Genomic DNA, 21,322 nt, shown 5'->3' on the forward strand with positions numbered 1-21,322 from the left:
GCCTCATGGGAACAGTCCAGCCCGAACTGCCAAGCCATGTCTTCCCAGGACCGGAATCAAGCATCCTATGTGTAGGTCCCTAGTCAGCTTGAAGGAAGAGGCAGTGCAGATTGACATCTGTATCTATGCCCAGAGTCACATACAACTAATGCAATGTAACACAGCAAGTAATGTTGCTGTGCTGCGATGCGTGAAAGGAAGAGAGCAGAACAGCGCCATATTACTATTACGATGAGTCACTGTTCTGCTCTCTCCCTTTGCTGGTGCGCTTTTATCTGCCATGCGCCAAAGCAGAAACCCTTCTGCCATAGTGCAAGGGTGTTTGTGTTACGGGAAACATACGTTTTATGCTGGAAGGAGCCCCTTCCAGTACAAAAACTATGTTTTAAGGCTTTTTCCACTTTGCATGTGTGTTGCACTGCACAGCACTTATACCAAGTGGAAAAAGCGAGGAAAAACTAAAACATTTCTCCTTCTTACGTCTGCCTCAAGGAGGTGCAGGATTTTAGCACGCCTCCATGTAGATAGAGACTTGGGTCAAATCCCTTGGATGGTTGTATGGGAACAGCCATGCACCATCCATGGAATCAGTGCTTAATTTGAGCTGGTGGTTTCCGGTGCGTGGCACCAGCACTTAGTTGCCAACACTGGCGCTTGTGACAATCGGCCACTAGGTGGCACAGTCTGGCTAATTTATAGATGACCACAACAACAGTTAATTATTAATTCAATATACATTAGACATCACTATTTCCTGCCTCCCAATTCATTCTTACAGCCTTGCGGGCCTGAAATAGTCTGAATTGTCACACTTGTTAGAGTGTGATGGTTAGTAGTTGTGTTGTTACTATCATTGGCAGCGTAGCAGGGGCAATGTATGGTGCAAGCTCGATTGGCTAACTGATGAGAGCCCTGCTACATATTCTTTTTACAAATTTAGCACTGCATGGAATGCTCCCTTAATGCAAAGTAGTGCAAGGGAGTGCATTGCACAGCTTTGCGTTACTTTGGGTTACATTCCAATGCAAACCACAATATGTGTTGCATTTTAAATTCCACCACAACCTTGTGCATCAAGTTTGCAATAAAACAGTAATGTAAGTCTAACACAAAATGTTAAATCTGGGGCCCAGCTTGTGCACAGCCACGCTATGCAATTCTTGACATTTATCATCAGTAAACTTTGCATGCAAAACTACTTTGCAGTGTCCTTCTGTATTACTTCAGGTTCATATTCAGTGACAGAGTGGTGGCACCTGGTTTGGTTCAGTCACAGAGTGATGGCATGTGGTTAGAACGTCAGTCTCTTTCTACACTGTGACACACAACCCGATGAATTCAAATGTCTTATCAACTGGAAAAGAGACAGGGGTTTGGGTACATTTTCCAGCCAGTTCAGGTGTGATTGCTGATTGCCCAGATTCCTTATGTGTAATTTAATTTCTGCTAGTCCTTCTCTTCCTAGTCTCCATGATTACAAGACTCCTGACCCCATGAGTGTTGATGTGAATACTTCAAGAAGATGTTTAGATGCCTGCAGCCTTTACGGCACCCAGTTAGGTGGGTAATGAATGTGCTCAATCTAGAGTTCTTGTCTTCTGATAGAGCCCCCTCACACGTAATGACATAAATAATGAAGTTGGATGTTGATGTAATGTTATCTAACCCTTTTGTCAAGGAATTATGTATAATGTACGATTTCATTACATTTTTTTCCCGGCCCCTTTTGTCAAGGAATTGTTCATAATGTATGATTTAAAGAGATTATTTCCCTGTGTTCTAATAGGCAGTGTTTCAGTTTCCTATCCTGCATCTACAAGAACGACTTTATTCATAAACAACTGAATGGTCATTTTGGAGGTAGACTGCCACATTGTAATTTCCCAGCCTATGTTTCTCTGATTGAGAATTTTAGGTGCTACCAATGAAAGCTACGTACGTGTGGTTTAGGGTTTATTCAAAAAAACCTTTTTTGGTACTAAATCTATGTCCAGTTAAGACTCTTTTTAACAAATTTCTGAGCTTGGAGCAAGTTTGTCTGAATTTCAAGTACATGTGAAGCCTGTGCATGTATGTGTGGTGGCTGCCACTGGTTATGGCATGTTGTGATGGAGCCAGTGCTTAATTTGAGCCAGTGGTTTCCGGTGCAGAAGTAAAACCCAGAGAAAGTTTGTGCCGGCGATTAAGTGTGGTTCTCAGACAAGTGCAGCACCGTGCCATGCCTGCATAAATCAATCAATCATATAATTAGTAAAGCGCACTACTCACCCGTGAGGGTCTCAAGGCACTGGGGTGGGGAATGCTGCTACTGCTCGAAAAGCCAGGTCTTGAGGAGTTTTCTGAAGGTCAGCAGGTCTTGGGTCTGCCGTAGGTGTATAGGGAGGGTGTTCGAGGTCTTGGCGGCAAGGTGGGAAAACGATCTGCTGCCGGAGCTCGCTCTTCGGAAGCGGGGGACTGTGGCGAGTGCGAAGTCGGCAGAGCGGAGCTGGCAGGTGGGGGTTTAGAAGCTGAGTCGTCTGTTGAGGTATGTTGATACGGGTTGTGGAGTGCCTTGTGTGCGTGGGTGAGGAGCTTGAAGGTTATCCTCTTGTTGACCGGGGGCCGGTGCAGGTTTCTCAGGTGGGGTGTGATGTGGCTGTGGCGAGGGATGGCGAGGATAAGGTGTGCAGAGGCGTTCTGGATGCGTTGGAGCCATCTCAGGAGTTTGGCCGAAGCTCCTGCGTAGAGGTCGTTTCCGTTGGCCAACCTGCTGCTGACGAGGGCCGTGGTGACCGTTCTTCTCGTTTCAGTGGGGATCCACTTGTAGATCCTGCAGAGCATGCGGAGGGTGTTGAAGTGTGGCTAAGATGCCATCACGATGCTGATATAACGCTTTGACATTACACTCCCCTAATCACAAACCCTTCATCGAATCCTGGAAACGCACCTGCCAATGGAATATGGGCAGGTTTTTCGTATGCAGTGGTCGTTGTGCAGGAATGAACAACCTCCCCAGGTCCTTATGAACATAATGTTGAACAAGGTTAAATCAGTGTTACTCCTCCACCCAAAAAATTAACCTGGATTAGCAGGAAATGTATGTTCAACTCCACCCGGTTTAAACCCAGTATCCGAGTCTGAGGTTATCGTGTCTCTTTGTCAAGGTGAAGTGAGTAAAGGTATACCTGTGTGGGTGTTACAGTTGGTTACGGTAGGGTATGACATACCGGTGAGCGTACCAGGTCGCTTCCCACTGTACCCCTAACAGAGGATCACTTAGACACAGTATACCTTATGCTGACACCATGGAAAAAGCTGAGGTCCTAGTTAAAGTAAAGGCTGTCTGTGGGCCTATTTACACTCACTTTTCATGGAGCACTTTGAAACATTGCCAAACACAGCGAGAAATGAATAATGCTTACCAGAAAAACAATGTTGGTATTCTGATAGAGCGCTCGAGCCACACAGATCCTCTGCCTTTGGCCACCACTTAGATTAATCCCCTAAGAAAATAGAAGCATAAACATATCACACATTTAAAAAAAAATACAAGAGGGTTTCTTACAAAAACGAAAGTACCGTGTGCACAAGTTTTCAGTATTTTACAAAAATTAAAGAACCGTGGGTAATTATCGAATGATTCCTATACAAATCAAAACTCCTTAATTATTTCCGTGTTATTAAAAGCAGGGGATGTATAACAACATCAGCTCGAATATATAATTGCCGTTCATTTCAGATTTAAGCTCACTGATTTATGTAAGCTGTACAGAGACACTTTCTAGAAAAGGATTTTCACAAAACAACCAGCCACTTTGAAAACGTGTCTTTCTTGAATCCTATTTTTTAGTAACAAAAATATAAGTAGTGGTGTGTGACGAGTCTTGGAGCTGGGGGTTAACTACGTCCAACAAACCGGGTGAAGGTGAAGGTGAATTAGGAGGTACCAGAATCAACAAGATGGCCAAAGTGAGTCAATCATGCGTTCTCCGACCATGTAGCCCTGGTATCCATCAATTATATGTGTTTTCAGAGCCCATCCATCCACCGACTCCAGCTGCAGTGAAAGGGATTTCGGTGGAGAAGCTCTTGCCACACGTGTAACACCAGCAATGGCAACAAACAGACATATTGGCCAATGGCCTCCTGGCAATATGGCGCTAGTGGATGGGTGGCAGGTGAAAGCGGATCCCTACACCATCGGCCACAGCCTGCCTTCTGAGCGGCTACCCATGAGGTGGTAACTGGAGGCAATCACTGGGTGCATCTATTTAATATGCACAAAGGCGGCATCTGCTGTATGAGAGGATGAAGCAGGCGGCTGCAGAGGTGAGTTACGGCAGAGAAGCCTGCAGTGAGAGCCTGAGTATTATGGACCTGGGCAGCAGATCAGTAGTACTGAGGCAGGGACATGCTTATATTACACAAGATTAGTAGTCACTGGCTACTGACTCCTCCTGGAGCTGAGTCAAGTGGTGGCTCCTGGTGGAACGTGTGCCTTTGCTGCTGACTTAGTCATTCGTGACCCTCCTTGGAAAGCACACAGAGATAGCACAAGCTGCACTTCAGAGGTAGGGTGCATAACTGAAGGCCCCAGTAAGCATGAGATGAAGCCTGACCTGAGACCACACTGAAGGAATGCCGGACAGGCTGTATTGTTGGACAAACGATACACACTTGGTCATGTAGTGGAAAGTGTACATGTCTAAGCAGAGACACTAGACAGATTGAATTAAGTGCTCTACGCTCCATCTGCCATGATAAATAAGCTATGCGTACTTGACTGCTGCACAAACTGCAAGTCCAACACACTAGGGACAACAGAGGGAAATCCAGCACACCGCATTGGTGTTGCATACTTATCCTGCTGAACACCCAAGCTCCAAAGTCATCTTGGCAAATGGGGGCATGGAAGGCAATAAAGCAGGATATCCTGGACACAGGATTTATGCTGGTCGCCAAGCTAGACACAGTGGCACTGAATATAACACTTTTGAGAGGTGATACGTTAATTAGGTTAATTCAGTGGGCGTAGTGACTAATACTGAGTATCTTTGCAGAAGAGTGTCAGATTATTATTGGTTATTACTCACATTGAGGTGGGGTATAGAGCCTGCATGCATCCCCTCATGGATCATGCATGCAAAAGCCCTACAAGATGCAGTTTTTCCAGGGGAGATCAGACATGCTAATGTTAACGAATACAATGAAATTGAGGGGGATTGTGACTCCTAGGGAAAAAGAATGATAGTCATTCTTCTGGGTACATGCAACAGAACATCAGTGGTGTGACATTAATTTGCCAGATGTTAATATGACCTATTTACCAGAGAGGCATTGCTCTGATACCCTGATGAAAGCCCCAGACCTTGTTAGAGCTGAAACATGTTGGTCGAAAAACAAGGGTCATAGGACCATAATAGTTCACATTACCGTGGCTTATTATTTTAGTCTCCCCACCAGCTCCACTAATAAAGGGATACCTAGGAGAAGGCGAGGGATTTTAAACTCTAGTTAAGCCCCATGGTCACTCATCTATTAAGTGCACCCTGACCCATAGGAGTCAGGGTGAACCCGATGATAAAACATAACATCCCTAGGGTGTGTGAGGGTTATATATAAAAAGGATGTTTCTTTCCCCGCACATGTCATGCGGAACTAGCATACCCAACAAGGGGTGACAATTCACCCCCCTAAACTGTATTATAGGCAAACAAAAACCTCAAACCTTGGTGGGATACTCTTTCGTTATCCTGGGAGGACGTATCCCCCACTCTCTTCATAGCCGAAAGGCCCTCTCATCCCTCCAGATCCGGCGGTCTTCCCTTGACTGGACTTTTTTGTTTATTACTATTGATATCTAACAGGTATACACAAAGCCCAACTGCCGACTATACACTGTCAGTCATGTAATCAGAGACAGGCTTCAGGCATCAAATAGCGAAAGCAAGAAAATGCCAACTTTTTAAAAGTGGCATTTTAAGTTTTGCAATATATAATCTGACTTCACCATGACTTTGGATTTTAAATTGTGATTCCAGAGATGCCAGACTAGGGTGATCTTATCTCTTCCCAATTGAAAATTACACTTATAAAATCTAACAAGGTAATCTCAATGTTATCCTATGGGAAAGATAGGCCTTGCAGTATTGAATTTGAGAGTTTTTCAGTACCAGGACATCTAAAAGTTAAAAGTACATCTCTGCCTTTTAAATACATCGCATCCCGCTCTCGGGGTTTTCCAGGGCCTAACTGAGGTTTGACTTATATATATAAAAAGGGATGTTTTGGGCCTGGCAAAAGGTTGACATGGCAGTGTAAACTGAACATACACGCCCAGCAATGGATTGTCTGAGACAATGGTTAAGGGCCTACTTAAGTGGGTGGCACAATCAGTGCTGCAGACCGAATAATGTAAAACAAGTGGAGATAAGCCTATACCTCAGGTTCTTTCGAAGCTGAAATAATTTTTGCTTCAAAAGACGAACACTTCTTCTTTGTGTTTTGTCTAGTATATTTATATATACTTTTTTACTTTATATTTTCAATTTGTTATTTCATACATTAACACATGGAGAAATGGGAAACAATGTCAGGTATTTTTTCACATAACGAAACATTTTATAGAAAACATTTCACATTTAGACATTACACATTTATAAGTGATAACTCATACTTCACAAAACAACTTCACAAGACTCAATGACTAACTTTTGTGAAAAAACATTCAGATAAAACACAACAGGTAACAACTGCTTTTTTTATCGTTTTGCCCTTTTCCTTTTTGGGTGTCTATGTAATGGTATTTATCTAATTTTTAAACCAAGATAGACATGACAAATATAACTCGAGAGGCGTTTTGTCCTTAAATCTACAGTGGAATAAAGCCGCCAGTCCTCAACATTTCTGGGGGATATGCCGATGCGTTTCAAGTCCTGATATTTCCTTCACAGGACTCTCATCAGGGCTTTTTTCTTTTTAGTCTGTATAGTGTGGTTTCATTCCCCACACTGCTGGCTGCAAGATCGCAAAGTTCTTGCTTTATGTGTCTCTATTTTCTCGTGTGTTTTCTTTTTGGGGCGCGATGTTCTATTTTTCTTTTTAGTCAAGCACACTTTCTCCTGTTTCACAAGTGTTTGTATTGACCACTTTCACTCTGGCCTAGTCTGTCTGCGGGCGCCTCGTTCCTCTGTTGTCGGATGATGCGGAGGATGCCGCTTTTGCTAATAATAGCATTTAATTGACAGGCCCTGGGCACGTGTAATGCACTTTACAAGGGACTTTTAAGTACATTAAATATGCCAATTGGGTATAGACCAGTGTTACCATGTTTAGAGGAGAAGTCACACACAGTTTAGCTTTGATTTGCAGTGGTAAAGTGTGAAGAATCCTAATACCAGCAAAAAAGAATTCAGAAATTGGAGAAGAAAGGCAAAATGTTGGAGGTCTAACAATGACCTTGATACGGGGTGTGGGCACATGTAGGGTAGCAATAGAGGAAATCCAGTGGTGTCTGACAGGGCCAGGCAGTGAGCACCCAACATTGAATGCTTTTTAATCTCTGCTCAGTTACAATGGGTGGCCAGGCAATTTGCGGTGGAGTGAAATTCAGACTTCTTTCATTTGTAGAATGAAATTAGACCATTGACAATGATGCAGGCATGTGCGGGAAATGTAGAGAATAAATCACTCCTGAAAGTACAGACCACAAAGCAGAAAACATACATATTGATTTCCCCTGTGGTATCGTCTCATATCCCTTAATTAAGTATGATAAATAGATACAAACAAATGGTAAAGGATCGGTGTAAAACAAGTTGCTAGATTCGTATAAATGTATTGTCCTGTGAACTTTCACCCAGCCAATTTCTGGAGTATGTGAGTGCAGTACCAGCAGCCACCAAAACTTGGAACCACACCATGAATGAACCTGAAGTGCACAACGTTTTTAAAAATAATAATGACACTTGGATTTGGCCCATGGTACTGACAGACCTATACCTGATACTGCTTCAGTACAATGGGTGTGACCTCCTAGATCTGAAGCTCCAATAGAGTATTTTTCTTGTAATTACCTGAACCCTGTAATGCAAGCAATATTTCCTTTGAAAAACATGCTTATCCAATTGTTTCGCAGGGAGATGACCCAGGGGTTCTAGCACTAGGCGTGGTCTGGGCACGAAGGGCACCTATGAGCTTGCCATTGGAGCACATTTGGAGCACCAGTGGTGCGATATTGCTAGCATCATTGCTAGGAATCCCACTGAGTCAAAGGGCATGGCTGAGACCTTCATGTGATATGACACGTTGGTCAGAGCATGGTGACGTAAACAATAAAACTAAACTGTAGTCCATCTACTCCCTCTGATCCTTAGAGGCTCCCCTCAAGGATTAGTGTACTGGAAAAATAAATATAGCAAACAAATTGTGAGGAAGTTAAAACATAAACATAAAATACATGATTGGCTAACCCCTCCAGTATGGCACCCGAAAAAAGTTCTGGAGCCAGGCACCTACAGGGTCAACACAAGTGCTGTACAAGTAAAGTAAGTGTACCAATGTTTAGCTTCCAGTAATTGGGTAAGTAGTGAGCTTGTAGCAGTGCGTACACGTTAGCATCTTGACTAAAATGCCTGCTACGTCAAGGGCTTTGCTGAGAGTGTCACGTGACATGATACATCGATGAGAAGGGGAGAGATAAACAATAATAAAAAAAAAAACTGGAGCCCAGCTGCTCCCACTTATCCTTAGAATTTAGTCTCATTGATCAGCGTCCTGGAAAAGTAAATATAGCTAAAAAAAACGTGTGAGGAAGTTAAAACTTAAACATGAAATACAAGAAGGGCTACCCCTTCCAATATGGCGTCCACACATGTCTGGAAGGAGGCGTCTCCAGGACCAGCATTATTGGTATCATTTTGCTAGTCACATTACTAATGTTAATTATATTTACTGAATAAATGAAATATTATGAAAAGACCAAGGGGCCGATTAGGATGGCGGACGGACTTGCGTCCTTCATCCACCCCTGAGTAGGAGGGACCGTCCGCATGGGCAGCGGCGGTCCCTCCATGGCAATTAGGATGTGACCGCCACCCTGGCGGTCACATCCTGTATGTTTTACATTGCTGCAGGTGCTGCTTGAAGCAGCACCCGCCGCAATGTAAAAAACGAAAGCTGTGCATTTGCATGCACAAAGCGGCAGGCACCGCGCGGTGCCTGCCGCTTCGTGCACGCAAAGGCAGGGGGGTACCATAGGTACCCCCCATGTGCACCCCCCACGCAACCTTCACCCAGGGGGCCCGCAACGGGCCCCCAAAGTGATTGTCCGTATGCTTTTCCACGGCGGAAAAGCCGCCGCGGAAAAGCATTACTTTCCCTACATCCTAATATGGCGGGCGGTGTCTGATAGACACCGCCAGCCATGTTAGTGCTTTTCCGCCGTGGTCGCCTTCCGACCGCGGCGGAAAAGCGGCGGACACATTGTGAGACCCACCAGCCATCCTGATTTGGCGGTGGGTCTTTCAGGCCTCCTCGGCGGATTTCCCGCATACTCCGGGCCGGCGGTGGCTTCCGCCGGCCCGGAGTATGCGGAAAATCCGCCATCATAATGACCCCCTAAGTGAGTGCCTTTTGGTGGATTATTTTCCAGGAGATTTCTGAATCCACTTTGCCTACGACTGATACAGCAAAAAGGCCATTCTTGTTAGAGCAGAAGCGTTGACATGTTCAAAGAGAAATGTCTTATTTGAAATCTAAATCCTTGTGCTTTCATTGCAGTGCCCCAAAATCTGCAAGCAGTGATCAAATCGAAAGAAAGTGAAATGAAAATTAAAGTCAATATGTTAAAAAAAAACTCACATGGGATTCCATAACCCTAAATTTTCAAAACCCCTAAAATGTTTTAATATGCTAAACTTTTTCGAAGAAGCAAAAAGGGATAGGCTAAAAATGATAGGTATGAAAAACAAGCATTGGCAAAGCCAATAGGTTGCGCTTAAACAAGAGCTATTGGCTTTGGCAATGCGTTTTTTCCAAGTTGTATACCAGTGTAGCTGCTGTTCAGCATGGCTAAAAGTTAGAGGTGTGGCGGTAGTAGAGTGTCGTAGACTGGATATGTTGAAGTACAGTGTTGTAGAGTTGAGTAGGGGGAGTGGAGTGTCATAGAGTTGAGTAGAGGGGAGTAGAGTTTAGTGTCAGAAAGTGTCGTACAGCGCAGTGCTGTAGAGTGCAGTGTCATAGAGTGCAGTGGTGTAGAGAGGAGTGGCATAGAGTGGAGTGTGGTGGAATAAGTTTGAGTGGGTTAGAGGGGATTGAGGGAGTGGGGTGGATTTGATTGTAGTAGATTGGGTTGGATTGAATTAGTTGGACAGTGAGATGGACCGAGTGGAGTGGAGTGGGGTCGATTGGAGTGGGATGGATTGAATGGGAGGAGGTGGATTGGATTGGAGTGGGATGGGTTGAAATAGGATGACGTTGATTGGATTGGGTGGATTGTAGTGGAGTGGGTTAGATTAGCTTGGGGTGTGTGGATTATAATGATAGTACTGGGGTGGGATGCATCAAATTACAGTAGGATGGTTTGGAATGGGGTGAATTAGAGCGGAGTGGGCTGGATTAGACTGTACTAGTGTTGGGTGGATTAGACTAAACTGGATAGGGTGGGTTGGATTGGATTGCAGTGGGGTGGATTGGATTGTAGTGGAGTGGCTTGGACTGGAGTTGGACAAATTGACTGGAGTGAGGTGGAGTAGACTCGAGTGGATTGGAATGGATTGGATTGGAGTGGATTGGAGTGGCATGGATTGGATGGGGTGGATTGAAGGGGGGTGGATTGGAGTATAGTGGGCTAGATGGATTTGATTGAGAGGGGTGGACTGAACTGGGGTGAGGTAGATTGGTTTGGGGTAGAGTAGGGTGGATTCGAGTAAAGTGGGGTGGAGTGGACTGGAGTAGACTGGGGTGGATTGGAGTTGGATGAATTGAGAGGGGTGGATTGGAATTGAACAGGATGAGGCAAATTACATTGGAGTGGAGTGGACGACTGAAATGGGATGGGTGGGGTGGATTGGATTGGGGTGGAGTGGACTGGAGTGGGTTGGTTAGATTGGATTGGGATTGGATGGATTGTATTGAGGTGGGATAGTTTGGAGTGGAGGAAATTGATTGAGTGGGATGGATTGGATTGGACTGGAGTGAGTAGACTGGAGGGGAGGAATGAAGTGGGGTGAAATGGAATGGAGTGGGGTGGAATGGAGTGGGGTGAATTGGAGTGGGGTGAGTTGGAGTTGAGTAGATTGGTTTGCAGTGGGGCGGATTGGATTTGAGAGAGATGGATTGGATTGGGTGGGGTCAGTTGGATTGGATTGGAGTGGGTGAACGGGATCGGGGTGGGGTGGATTGTAGTGGAATGGATTAAGGTGGGGTGGGGTGGATTGGAGTGGATTGGATTGAGGTGGGTGGAGCGGGGTGGATTGGAGTAGGGTAGATTGGATTTGGCTGGATTGAGGTAGATTGGAATGCTCTGGGGTGCATTGGAGTGAAAATTGTATTCGCGAGGTGGCACCCCTAGGGGAAATTCTCAAGCTGATATGCTCTGTACCTTATCTTTAGATGTGGTGCTGCAAGGTAGCGAGAACCACCCTCCTCCCTGCAATGTGGCCTAAGCAAGCAGAACAACAAAGACACTATCTCCAGCACATGCAAAATTACAGTCCACACATAATCAAAATGTAAGTGATGACAATCATATTTTCTTCTTTTATTGTTCTTTTACTCTTTTTTTGTTGTTGTTCTTATTCCTTAACCAACACGTGTTTCATCGCTTGTTGGGCACACTGTCCCGTGACTTCTTCAAGGCTAAGTAAATTAGAACCATTGTAGCAAACGCTCAAAGTTATGCAGCACATTAAAATCACCTCACCATGACTTCAGTAAAAGATATAAAAGGTTACATATTTCTTTCAGTAAGAGAACGTAGTGGAAACCCATGCATTATCATAAGTCATCACCGTACTTCATTACTAGGAGACTTATGAACTTCATAAAAAATCGAAGTCCCCCTTGCTTATTTTAAGGAAATTGAACGACTCCAGAGGGAACTACTGTGGAATTGACAAAGCTCTCAGTAAATTGACCCTGAAATGGTATGACGGAGGTATTGCCCTCCCTGACATCAGGAAATATTATTGGGCTGCCCACCTGGCCGCCATCAACCATGTCACCTTACGGAACCCCTGATGACCCTGAATATCAAATGGACAGATGGCTACTCCCGGGGGGGAACTATAATATAACACTATATTCCAAACCAGCTCGACCTGCACTAACTGGACCCACTGGGCACTCGATAACCATCTGGCACACCACCACCAGATCTCTGGGATGGGAAGGTAAATTGACATTGGCCACCCCCGATATGGGAGTCAGAGAAGCTGGGACACCTATGGCAGACAAAGGGGTTCGATAAGTGGGATATAATAGGCATCTCCCGCGTCAAAGACAGGTAGGAAAAGGGCGACATAAAAACGTTTGCTTCCCTACAAGAGCAGCATGACCTGGCCAATTCGGAACAATCCTGCTACAGACAAATACAACATGCCCTGTGTTAAGCCTTCCCCATTGGTTCCTCCCCCCTTAAGTCCTCCCCACTGGAAAGTAGGATATTGGATGGACACCTCCCTGAGAAGTCCATCTCTTTGATTTACAATAAGTTAATACATAACATGGAAAACCCTCTCACACAAAAATGGGTTGTGGACGGTATTGAACTCGATGACGAAGACTGGCAGGAGGCCGTGTCATCTCCCAGAGAGGTGGCTATCCCTACAAGACTGCGACTGGTCCATCTTAAAATCCTGCATAGAATATACATGACGGGGCCTAGACTAGTATTGATGGGAGGGCGCCCACGGGAGACTGACGTAGGCGATGTGGCAAGTTGGGCACGTTCCTACATATCATCTGGGAATGCTCACTTGTCCAGTCCTATTGGAGGGAGATTCATGGAGTAGTGGGAACGGTCTTGGGAATCCCCCTGCTCCCAGAGGCACGTAGATGTTTGCTCAACATATGGGAGCCCACTGACCTGAACGTAAACCAATCACAATGGACCACACTTAGTTTTATGGTTGCTAAAAGGAAAATAGCACAGGCTTGGGGGGCAGCCGTCCCTCCAACGCTGAAAGTCAGGAAGACCAACATGGACTCGTGCATGTTCCGTGAAAAGACTGTTTATGTGGCTCGAGGCTGCCCTGGGAAGTGGTCCTGGATTTGGGGACCTTGGAATCACTACAGAGGTAACATTTGCACCCCACCACTGCAACTAGCCCTTGATGACATGCATTCTCCTTGATTTGCCCCTTAGTGTATGTGTTGCTATGTCGTGGTTAACGTTTATATGTGCCTGATTGAATTATATACATTACTGTAATGTACCCTATTTTCATTTGAAGTCGATGACCGTTAATAAAAAAAAAAGAATAAAAAAAAATATACATCTACATATTCAGAAAGTCTATCTGTGCATCCACCATTACCTGATATAATGGGTATACCTGGTGGGAAATGAAGATGTTTGTGTATTTTTCAGAATGTATATATGCAGGGATATTTAGGTCGATCTACCTTCAGGTACATATCTTCATCATCTTCTAGTAATCCCTGTCCATGCGATCAATCAGGGACTCATAAAGTGTGCTACTCACCCATGAGGGTCTCAAGGCGCTGGGGGGGGGCAGGGAGGGCAAGGCTCTGGATCTTATCTTATCTTATCTTAAGGGAGTTTTGTATAGCGCTCTGTCACCGTAAGTTTCCTGGCGCTTGATGGGTGCTGAAGAATGTAGGAGAGGGGAGCTAGCCAGACTGTGTAAAGAGATGAGTTTTCAGAAGTTTTCTGAATTCCCAGAGGGAATTAGAAGATTTGAGCAGTAATGGCAACTGGTTCCAGAGTTTGGGGGCCAAATGAGCAAATCTGCAACCGCCATATTTTTTGAGTTTGATTGGAGGGGCAGTCAAAAGTTGGCGATGAGAGGACCGTAAATTACGTGCCGGACGATAAGGGATCACTAGGGATCTGAGAAAAGCGGGAGAGGTACCAGTTACAGCTCTGAAGGTCAGGCAGCCGATCTTGAATGCGGCTCTCTGTTCAACCGGCGGCCAGTGGAGTTTGCAGAGCAGTGGTTTTGCAGACTGCCACTTCTGGGTTTTATAGGCCAGTCTGGCCGCCTGGTTCTGCACAACTTGCAGCCTATGAAGAAGATATTTGGGCAGGCCATGGTACAGAGAGTTGGAGAAGTCCAGGCGGGAGAGCACCAGGGCGATCAGGACTTGTAACAGGGCCTCAGGCGAGAGGAGGTGGGACACTTTCCTGATTCTCCTGAGCTGAAACATGCAGGATGACACGACTGCACCTACCTGAGGTTTGAGGGAGAGCTCTGTGTCTATATTAACCCCAAGGCTTTTTGCCGATTTTGCCGGGGTGGGCGGGGAGCCCAACTCTACAGGCCAGAACTGAGGGCCCCAGTGGATGGAGCTATTGCCTGGGAGGATTAGCTCTGTCTTCCCCGGGTTCAGCTTGAGCTGGTTAAGGTTCATCCATTGCTGGATGTGAAGCATGACCGCCTGACAGTCGGGAGCTGCGTTGGGAGTATTGAGAGGGAAGATGATTTGCAGATCGTCTACGTAATTGAAGACGGTAATGTCCCAGCTCTTCAGAGAGTGGATGAGCGGGCGAAGATAAAGATTAAAAAGCAGGGGAGACAGAGAAGATCCCTGAGGCACTCCACAGGTGGATGGTTCCCTAGTGGCCGTGAAGGGGCCCAGGTGGACAGCCTGGGTTCTGCCTGTCAAGAAAGATTTGATCCAGGCCAGGGCAAGGCCCCGGATGCCGGCTTGTTCGACACGGTGGAGAAGGATGTTGTGGTCCACCGTGTCGAACGCTGCCGACAGATCCAATAAGACCAGAGCCTGGGAAGACCCTTTGTCGGCATTGCCCCTGAGAGAATCCATGACCGCCAATATCACGGCCTCAGTAGAGTGGGCATGTCTGAAGCTGGCTTGGTTAGGCTCAAGGTAGCCGGAGCACTCGACAAACTGGGAGAGGCAGCTGGTGACGTGTGCCTCCAAGAGTTTGGAAAGATAGGGCAGGAGAGAAATAGGCCGATAGTTGGCAAGGTCCTCCGGATCAGCTCCAGGTTTTTTCAGCAGAGGTACCAGAACAGCCTCCTTAAAGGAGTTGGGTACTGTGCCCGCCTCAAGAGAGGTGTTTAACAGTGGTAAGACGCAGTTAGGTAAGGCCAGGCAGATGTCACTGAAGACGGAGGGAGGACAGCAATCATTAGCGGAGCCAGATTTGACTCGAGAGGCAAGTTTGGCAAGGGAAGGAGGGTCAAGGGGGGGAAAGTGTAATAGTGAGCGTGGGTTCCAGGGTTCCAGGGGAGAAACAAGTGGGGCAGCGAGAGGGGCGGGGGGAATAGTGTTCTTGATCTTAATGATCTTTTCAGTGAAGAAGCTGTTTAGGGCATCACAGGATTGTTTGGTAGGAACCTGTGAAGGGAGGGTTCTGGCATCTGACGTCAGCTCGCCCATGATTCTAAATATCTCCTTAGACTTGTTGGGGGCAACGGAGATTCTTTCGGAGAAGTATGAGGATTTCGCTGCTATGATAGCGCTTTTGTATATTTTACGTGCCGCGACGTATGCCTCTCTGTCAGGCGATGAATAGGAACGTCTCCACCTGCGCTCCATCTGACGCAGTTTAAGCTGCTGGGATTTCAAGGAGGTATTGTACCACCTGTGTGATTTGCTGTGGCGGGAGCGGGGAAATCTGGAGAGGGGGGCGAAAAGGTCACTAGCCCTTGTGATCCAGCTAGAGAAGTCGTCTTCCAAAACCTGAACAGTTGCGTTGCTTCGCGGTGGGGGTTGAGTGTCAGCCAGGGAGGAGAGGAAGCCTTGCGAATCAACGGTGCCCCATTTGCGAGCGACCCCACCTGCCACGGGGGAGCTTTGAACGACCCCTGACTGTGATCACCGTGTCAATTAAGTGATGGTCCGACCAGATACAAGGGGTAATCACAGGACAGGAGAGCGTGAGGTTGTGGGTCCAGATGTGATCTAATATATGACCCCTGATGTGAGTGGGGGAGGAGACGAGTTGGCTCATGTTGAAATTAGAGAGGACTTCGAACAGCTCTGCAGCGTGGGGGCCGGCATCGCTATCGTCGTACCAATAGTTAAAATCGCCAAAGATAGCGACTCGGGCCAATGAAGTGATCAGATTGGCTAATTGTTCACTGAAGGTGGCATTGAACAGAGGCATAGGAGACGGGGGACGATAAAGGACAATAAGTGTAAGGGCTCCCTCTCCTGTTTCGAGACTGATGATAAGATTATCTAAACTAGCAAGGCAGAGGGAGGACGTAGAGATGAATTTAAGCTCCTTCCGTATGACAGCTGCCACCCCCCCAACTGCACGATTGATGTTAAGCATATAGTAACAGGGGGTAGTGCTGCCAAGATATCGGGGAGAGAGTCATCGGTTAGCCATGTTTCGGTAATTAAAAGGATATCGGGGCTTTCGTCGGTGAGTATGATGAAGAGGTCGACCTGATGTTTTACGAAAGACCGTGTGTTTAAGTATAGAACGCGTATGCGCGAATCTTTACTATCCGAGCATGCTAAAGGCTGGACAGTGGGGTGTGGGAAGGAGGCTGTACACGCAATGCCCAATAATGAGATGCGATCCATACAAGCGGGAGGTAGGATACAGTGTTTGGATTGTAAATTTCTAAGGGCAGATGGGGAATAAGTGACAGAGGTGACAGCATCCCTAGCCCCTGGACCCATCCGGGCGCGGACGGGCACAGACGGGCAGGACTCTGGCACGACTCCGGCACGGGTCAGGCACGCCGCAAAGCGTGTCCGCTGCGCGGAGGTGTGGCCATCCCCTTTTATGCGCAACTAGAGCGCGATGATTCCCACCCACACAAGATGGCCGCCGCTATTCTGTGCCCGGGAACACCTCCACAGCATCAATACTCGGCTGGGAGTGGCCCAGGGCAGGGGGAAAGAGGAGGAACGAAGTCAGCGAGTCAAGCTTCTTAGATCAAGCTATTTAGATAGAGTTACGAATAAGTAAGTCAAACGCCGATTTTTGCAGTTATTTTTGAGTTTAACAACAAGTAAAATCAATACAGCAAAAAATAACACAGCCTCCCGACTTCCGCCTCAGGAGGGACTCAGACACTCACACAATCGAGCACCTGGCCAGTAGGGACCCCTTTTATGCGCAACTAGAGCGCGATGATTCCCACCCACACACAAGATGGCCGCCGCTATTCCGTGCCCGGGACCAACTCCACAGCGTCAATACTCGGCTGGGAGTGGCCCAGGGCAGCGGGAAAGAGGGATCAGTCGAAGAGTCAGGTCCTGAGGTCCTTCCTGAATGTGTGTAGGGCCGGGGAGTGCCTGATGTTCAGAGGGAGCTCGTTCCAGGTTTTGGCTGCGATATAGGAGAAGGGTCTCCCCCTAGTTGTGTCTGCGGATGCGGGGTCCTCTGCCAGGGCCAGGTCGGTGGAATGGTGGTTCCTCTTGGGCACGTGGAAGGATACTCTCTCGTTGAGGTATTTGCGTCCAATGTTGTGGAGGGATTTGTAGGTGTGGGTGAGGAGTTTGAAGGTGACCCTCTTCTTGACAGGGAGCCAGTGGAGGCCACATAGGTGTTGGGTCATGTGCTCATGGCGCGGTGTCCCGAGGACGAGTCTGGCAGCGGCGTTCTGGATGGTCTGTGATCTATGCAGGAGAGTTTTGTTGATTCTGGCGTAGAGGCCATTGCGGTAGTCCAGTCTGCTTGTAATGAGTGCGTGGGTGACAGTCCATCTGAAGTCAGAGGGGCTCCACTTGAAGGTCTTACGGAGGATGCAAAGGCAGTTGAAACTGGTGGATGCCACGGCGTTGATCTGGTGGTTCATGGAGAGGGAGGAGTCAAGGACGATGCCGAGATTCTGAACGTGGTCTGTAGGGGTGGGTGGGCTCCTGAGGGCATAGGGCACCAGGTGTCCCAGGCAGAGGTGCAGGGACCAAGGATGAGGACCTTGGTCTTCTCTGAGTTTAGCTTCAGGCAGCTGTCCTTCATCCCGGCAGCCAAGTTCTTCATGCCTTCCTGGGAACAGAGTCTGATGTCTTTGGGATTCTTTGTGAACGAGAGGATGAGCTGGGTATTGCCGGCGTAGCATACGATGCAGAGCCCGTGCTGTCTGGTGATGGCAGTGAGGAGAGCCATGTAAATGTTGAAGAGCGTGGGGCTGAGTGAAGATCCCTGGGGTACTCCGCAGTTGATTTCTGTGGGTTCGGAGAGGAAGGGAGGGAGTTGGATCCTCTGGGTTTTGCTGTTGAGGAAGGATTGGATCCTTGAATTCCTGCATCATGCAGTCTGGCTGCGAGAGTGCGATGTGAAATGGTGTTGAAAGCTGTGGAGAGGTCTAGAAGGATGAGGGCCGTGGTGTGTCCCTGGTCGAGTAGCATGTGGATGTTGTCAGTGGCAGTGAGGAGGGCGGTCACGGTGCTGTGGTTGCTGCGGAAATCTTACTAGGAGGCGTCCAGGATGGAGTTCTCTTCTATGAGTGGGTCAGCTGGGTGTTTACAAGTCTCTCGGTGACTTTGGCCGCAAAGGGGAGGAGAGAGATGGGCCGGTAGTTTTTCAAGTCTGTTGGGCAAATACCAGAAATGAGGGAGGCGTTGTTGGTGCGTCCTAGATCGGGAGCGATGCCAGTGGCCAGAAATGAGGGAGGCGTTGTTGGTGCGTCCTAGATCGGGAGCGATGCCAGTGGCGGCCCTTTGGAAGATGTGCAAGGGGCAGGTGTCCTTAGGGGCTTCAGTGTAAGTTTTCTTCATGGTAGCTGTGATGCTTTCGACGTCGGGGGTTCCCAGGACGTGATGGTTGGCCGTCAGTGGCGGTGGGTAGGGGGGTGGTGGTCATCGTTGGTTCACTGAAATTGTCCTTGAGGGCCTTGATCTTGAGATGGAAGTAGGTGCTAAATTGTCGCAGAGTTCCTGGGAAGGTGTGATGTCCGTGGCTTCGTAGGTTGGTTTTTGCAAGCTGCTGTATGACGTTGAACAGTTCCCTGGTGTTGGTCGCGTTGGTTTGGACTTCGTCTCTTATGAAGGTCCATTTGGTTTGTCTTATGCGCGGGTGGTATTCCTTCAGGGTGCTCTTGTGGTTGTTACATGCTTCCGTAGTTTTCAGGTTTTGCCAGGTTTTCTCCAGGTATCTGCAGGAGCATCTGGCTTCGTGAAGCTCTGTGGTGAACCAGGCGGCTTTCGGTTGGCGTTGTTTGGCAGGGTGGCTGAGGGGTACGAGCTTGTCAGCGCAGCAGGCGATCCATCCGTGGAGTTCCTTGGCTCCGGAGTGGGTGTTGGTTGTGCCACTGGGGGGATCTTGGGGGAGGGTGGTGTTTAGGAGTTCCTCTGTGACCTTGCTCTAGTTCCTATGTGGCGGGCGTCGGGCGGGTTTGGGTGCGGTGCTGGTGTTGAGGGTGAAGTGGACGCAGTGTTGGTCAGTCCAGATGGGCTGGGTGGTGTGCCAGAAGCGGATGTTTGTTCCTCCTATGAAGATAGGGTCGAGGGTGTGGTCGCTCTGTGGGTGGGTGTGTTGACGATTTTATTCAACCCTAGGTTGGCGAGGTTGTCGAGGAGAGCAGTGGAGTCTGGGTTGTTGCTGTTGTCGAGGTGGAGGTTCAGGTAACTGAGTAGAATGTAGTCAGTGGAGGTGATGGCGGGGGTTTGGCGAGCTCGGCAATGGTAGTCGCCTGGAGGGTGTGAGGTCCTAGCAGTCTGTAGATGAGGGTGCCGCATAGCGTGGTCCTCAGGCTTGTCTGGATCTGGAAGTGGAGGTGTTCTGTGTTGGAGTGGGGGTCGCTCGTGCTGGAAGTGGAGAGTCGGAAGGGGGTCTTGTGTGGCGAGTCCTCCTCCATGGCGGTGTGGGCTGTCCTTTCTCTGGATCTTGTAGCCATCCAGGATGGCGGTGGCGAGGTCGAGAGCCGGAGGTGGCGTTAGTCCAGGTTTCTGTGAAGAAGGCGACATCGGGCGAGAGAGAGTCAAGCAGGTCCCAGATCTCAATGGTGCAGGGAGCGCACATTGAGCAGGGTGCAAGTCAGGGTTTGGGTTTTGGTGGTGTGTGTGTGTAGGGACTTTCTTCAGTGGTCGCGGGGGCTTTGTCGATGGTGAAGGATTTGCGGCAGGGTCTGCACGAGAACTGCCCGTGAGTGTTGTTCGGTGATGATTTTGCACAGTTGGCTTGTCTTCCGGGGTTGAGTGCTTGGAGGGTGGTTGAGTCGTAGCGGTGAGGCCTTGGAGAACCAGGGGTCCTGGCACTGGCCCCGGTCGGGTCGCGGACGGGCACAGACAGGCTTGCTTTAGGTGCACCTTCGGTGCACCAGCCACGCGACCGAGCAGCGGCTACCATTATGTAGGGGAGGGACGAGTCGCTGGGAAGAGGGAGCGGGGAGGTCAGGGGAAGGGGTCACGGGTGAACGCGGCAGTGGGAATGGCGGGAAGAGTAGGGCAGAGAAAAAATAAATGAAGCACAATCCGGCAGAGTGCGGGTAAAACTATGCAAAATAAACACGGTGTGTCAGAGGCAGAGTGCAAGTGGAAAACAGTATAGACAGTGAAGGATTAAGCACAATCAGGCAACAATGAGCACGTAAGAAAATGAAAAATAACACAGTATGTCAGAGGCAGAGTAAAAGGGTGAAAAGGTGAAAACAGTGAAGGATTAAGAGCAGTCAGGCACAGATGAGCACAAAAACTGATCCCAGTATCAGGAATAATCGAAACCTGCATGGAGGGGCTGGCGGGCAGCACACAGCACAGTGGAGCTGCCAGGGAGAGTGTGATCCTGGGACCGAAGTCTAAGGTCTCACACGAGCTCCCCTGCAGCGGCCGCCATTATGTAGGGGAGGGACAAGTAGCTAGGAGGTGGGAGCGGGGAGGTCAGGGGGAGGGGTCACGGGTGGATGCAGCAGCGGGAATTGCGGGAAGAGTAGGGCAGAGAAAAAAGAAATTAAGCACAGTCGGTTAGCGATGTCAGTAAGTCCTTATTGGGTTGGTGGTGTGGGCTTCGTAACAATTATGATCATTAAATTATGTAAGAATATCCTGTTCATAATCAGTACAATGCATCATTACCATGTTCCCCCCTTCATCAGCCTCTCTGATCACTATGCCATCCTCCTTCATAAGGGTATTCAAGGCATCTCGTTCCTTACTTGTAAGATTATCACTTTTGTGAAAGGTGGTTGTTTTTTGTCCACAAACTTATCTAGATCAAATGTTACTAGTCTGT

The 21,322-nt window shown here is 48.0% G+C and overlaps 1 protein-coding gene across 6 annotated transcripts in view; it reads right to left on the reverse strand.

Moving 5' to 3' along the window:
• The window catches only part of ABCC9 (ATP binding cassette subfamily C member 9), a 1,243,587-nt gene that overhangs the window by 571,210 nt on the left and 651,055 nt on the right, over window positions 1-21,322 (reverse strand). For all 6 annotated transcript variants that reach the window (XM_078674078.1, XM_078674076.1, XM_078674073.1 and 3 more), the window contains one exon: window positions 3,402-3,482. In XM_078674078.1, the coding sequence (XP_078530204.1) occupies window positions 3,402-3,482 (81 nt within the window). The remainder of the gene's footprint in view (window positions 1-3,401; window positions 3,483-21,322) is intronic.

This window comes from Lissotriton helveticus, chromosome 1_1, assembly GCF_964261635.1.
Source record: "Lissotriton helveticus chromosome 1_1, aLisHel1.1, whole genome shotgun sequence".
NCBI lineage: Eukaryota > Metazoa > Chordata > Amphibia > Caudata > Salamandridae > Lissotriton > Lissotriton helveticus.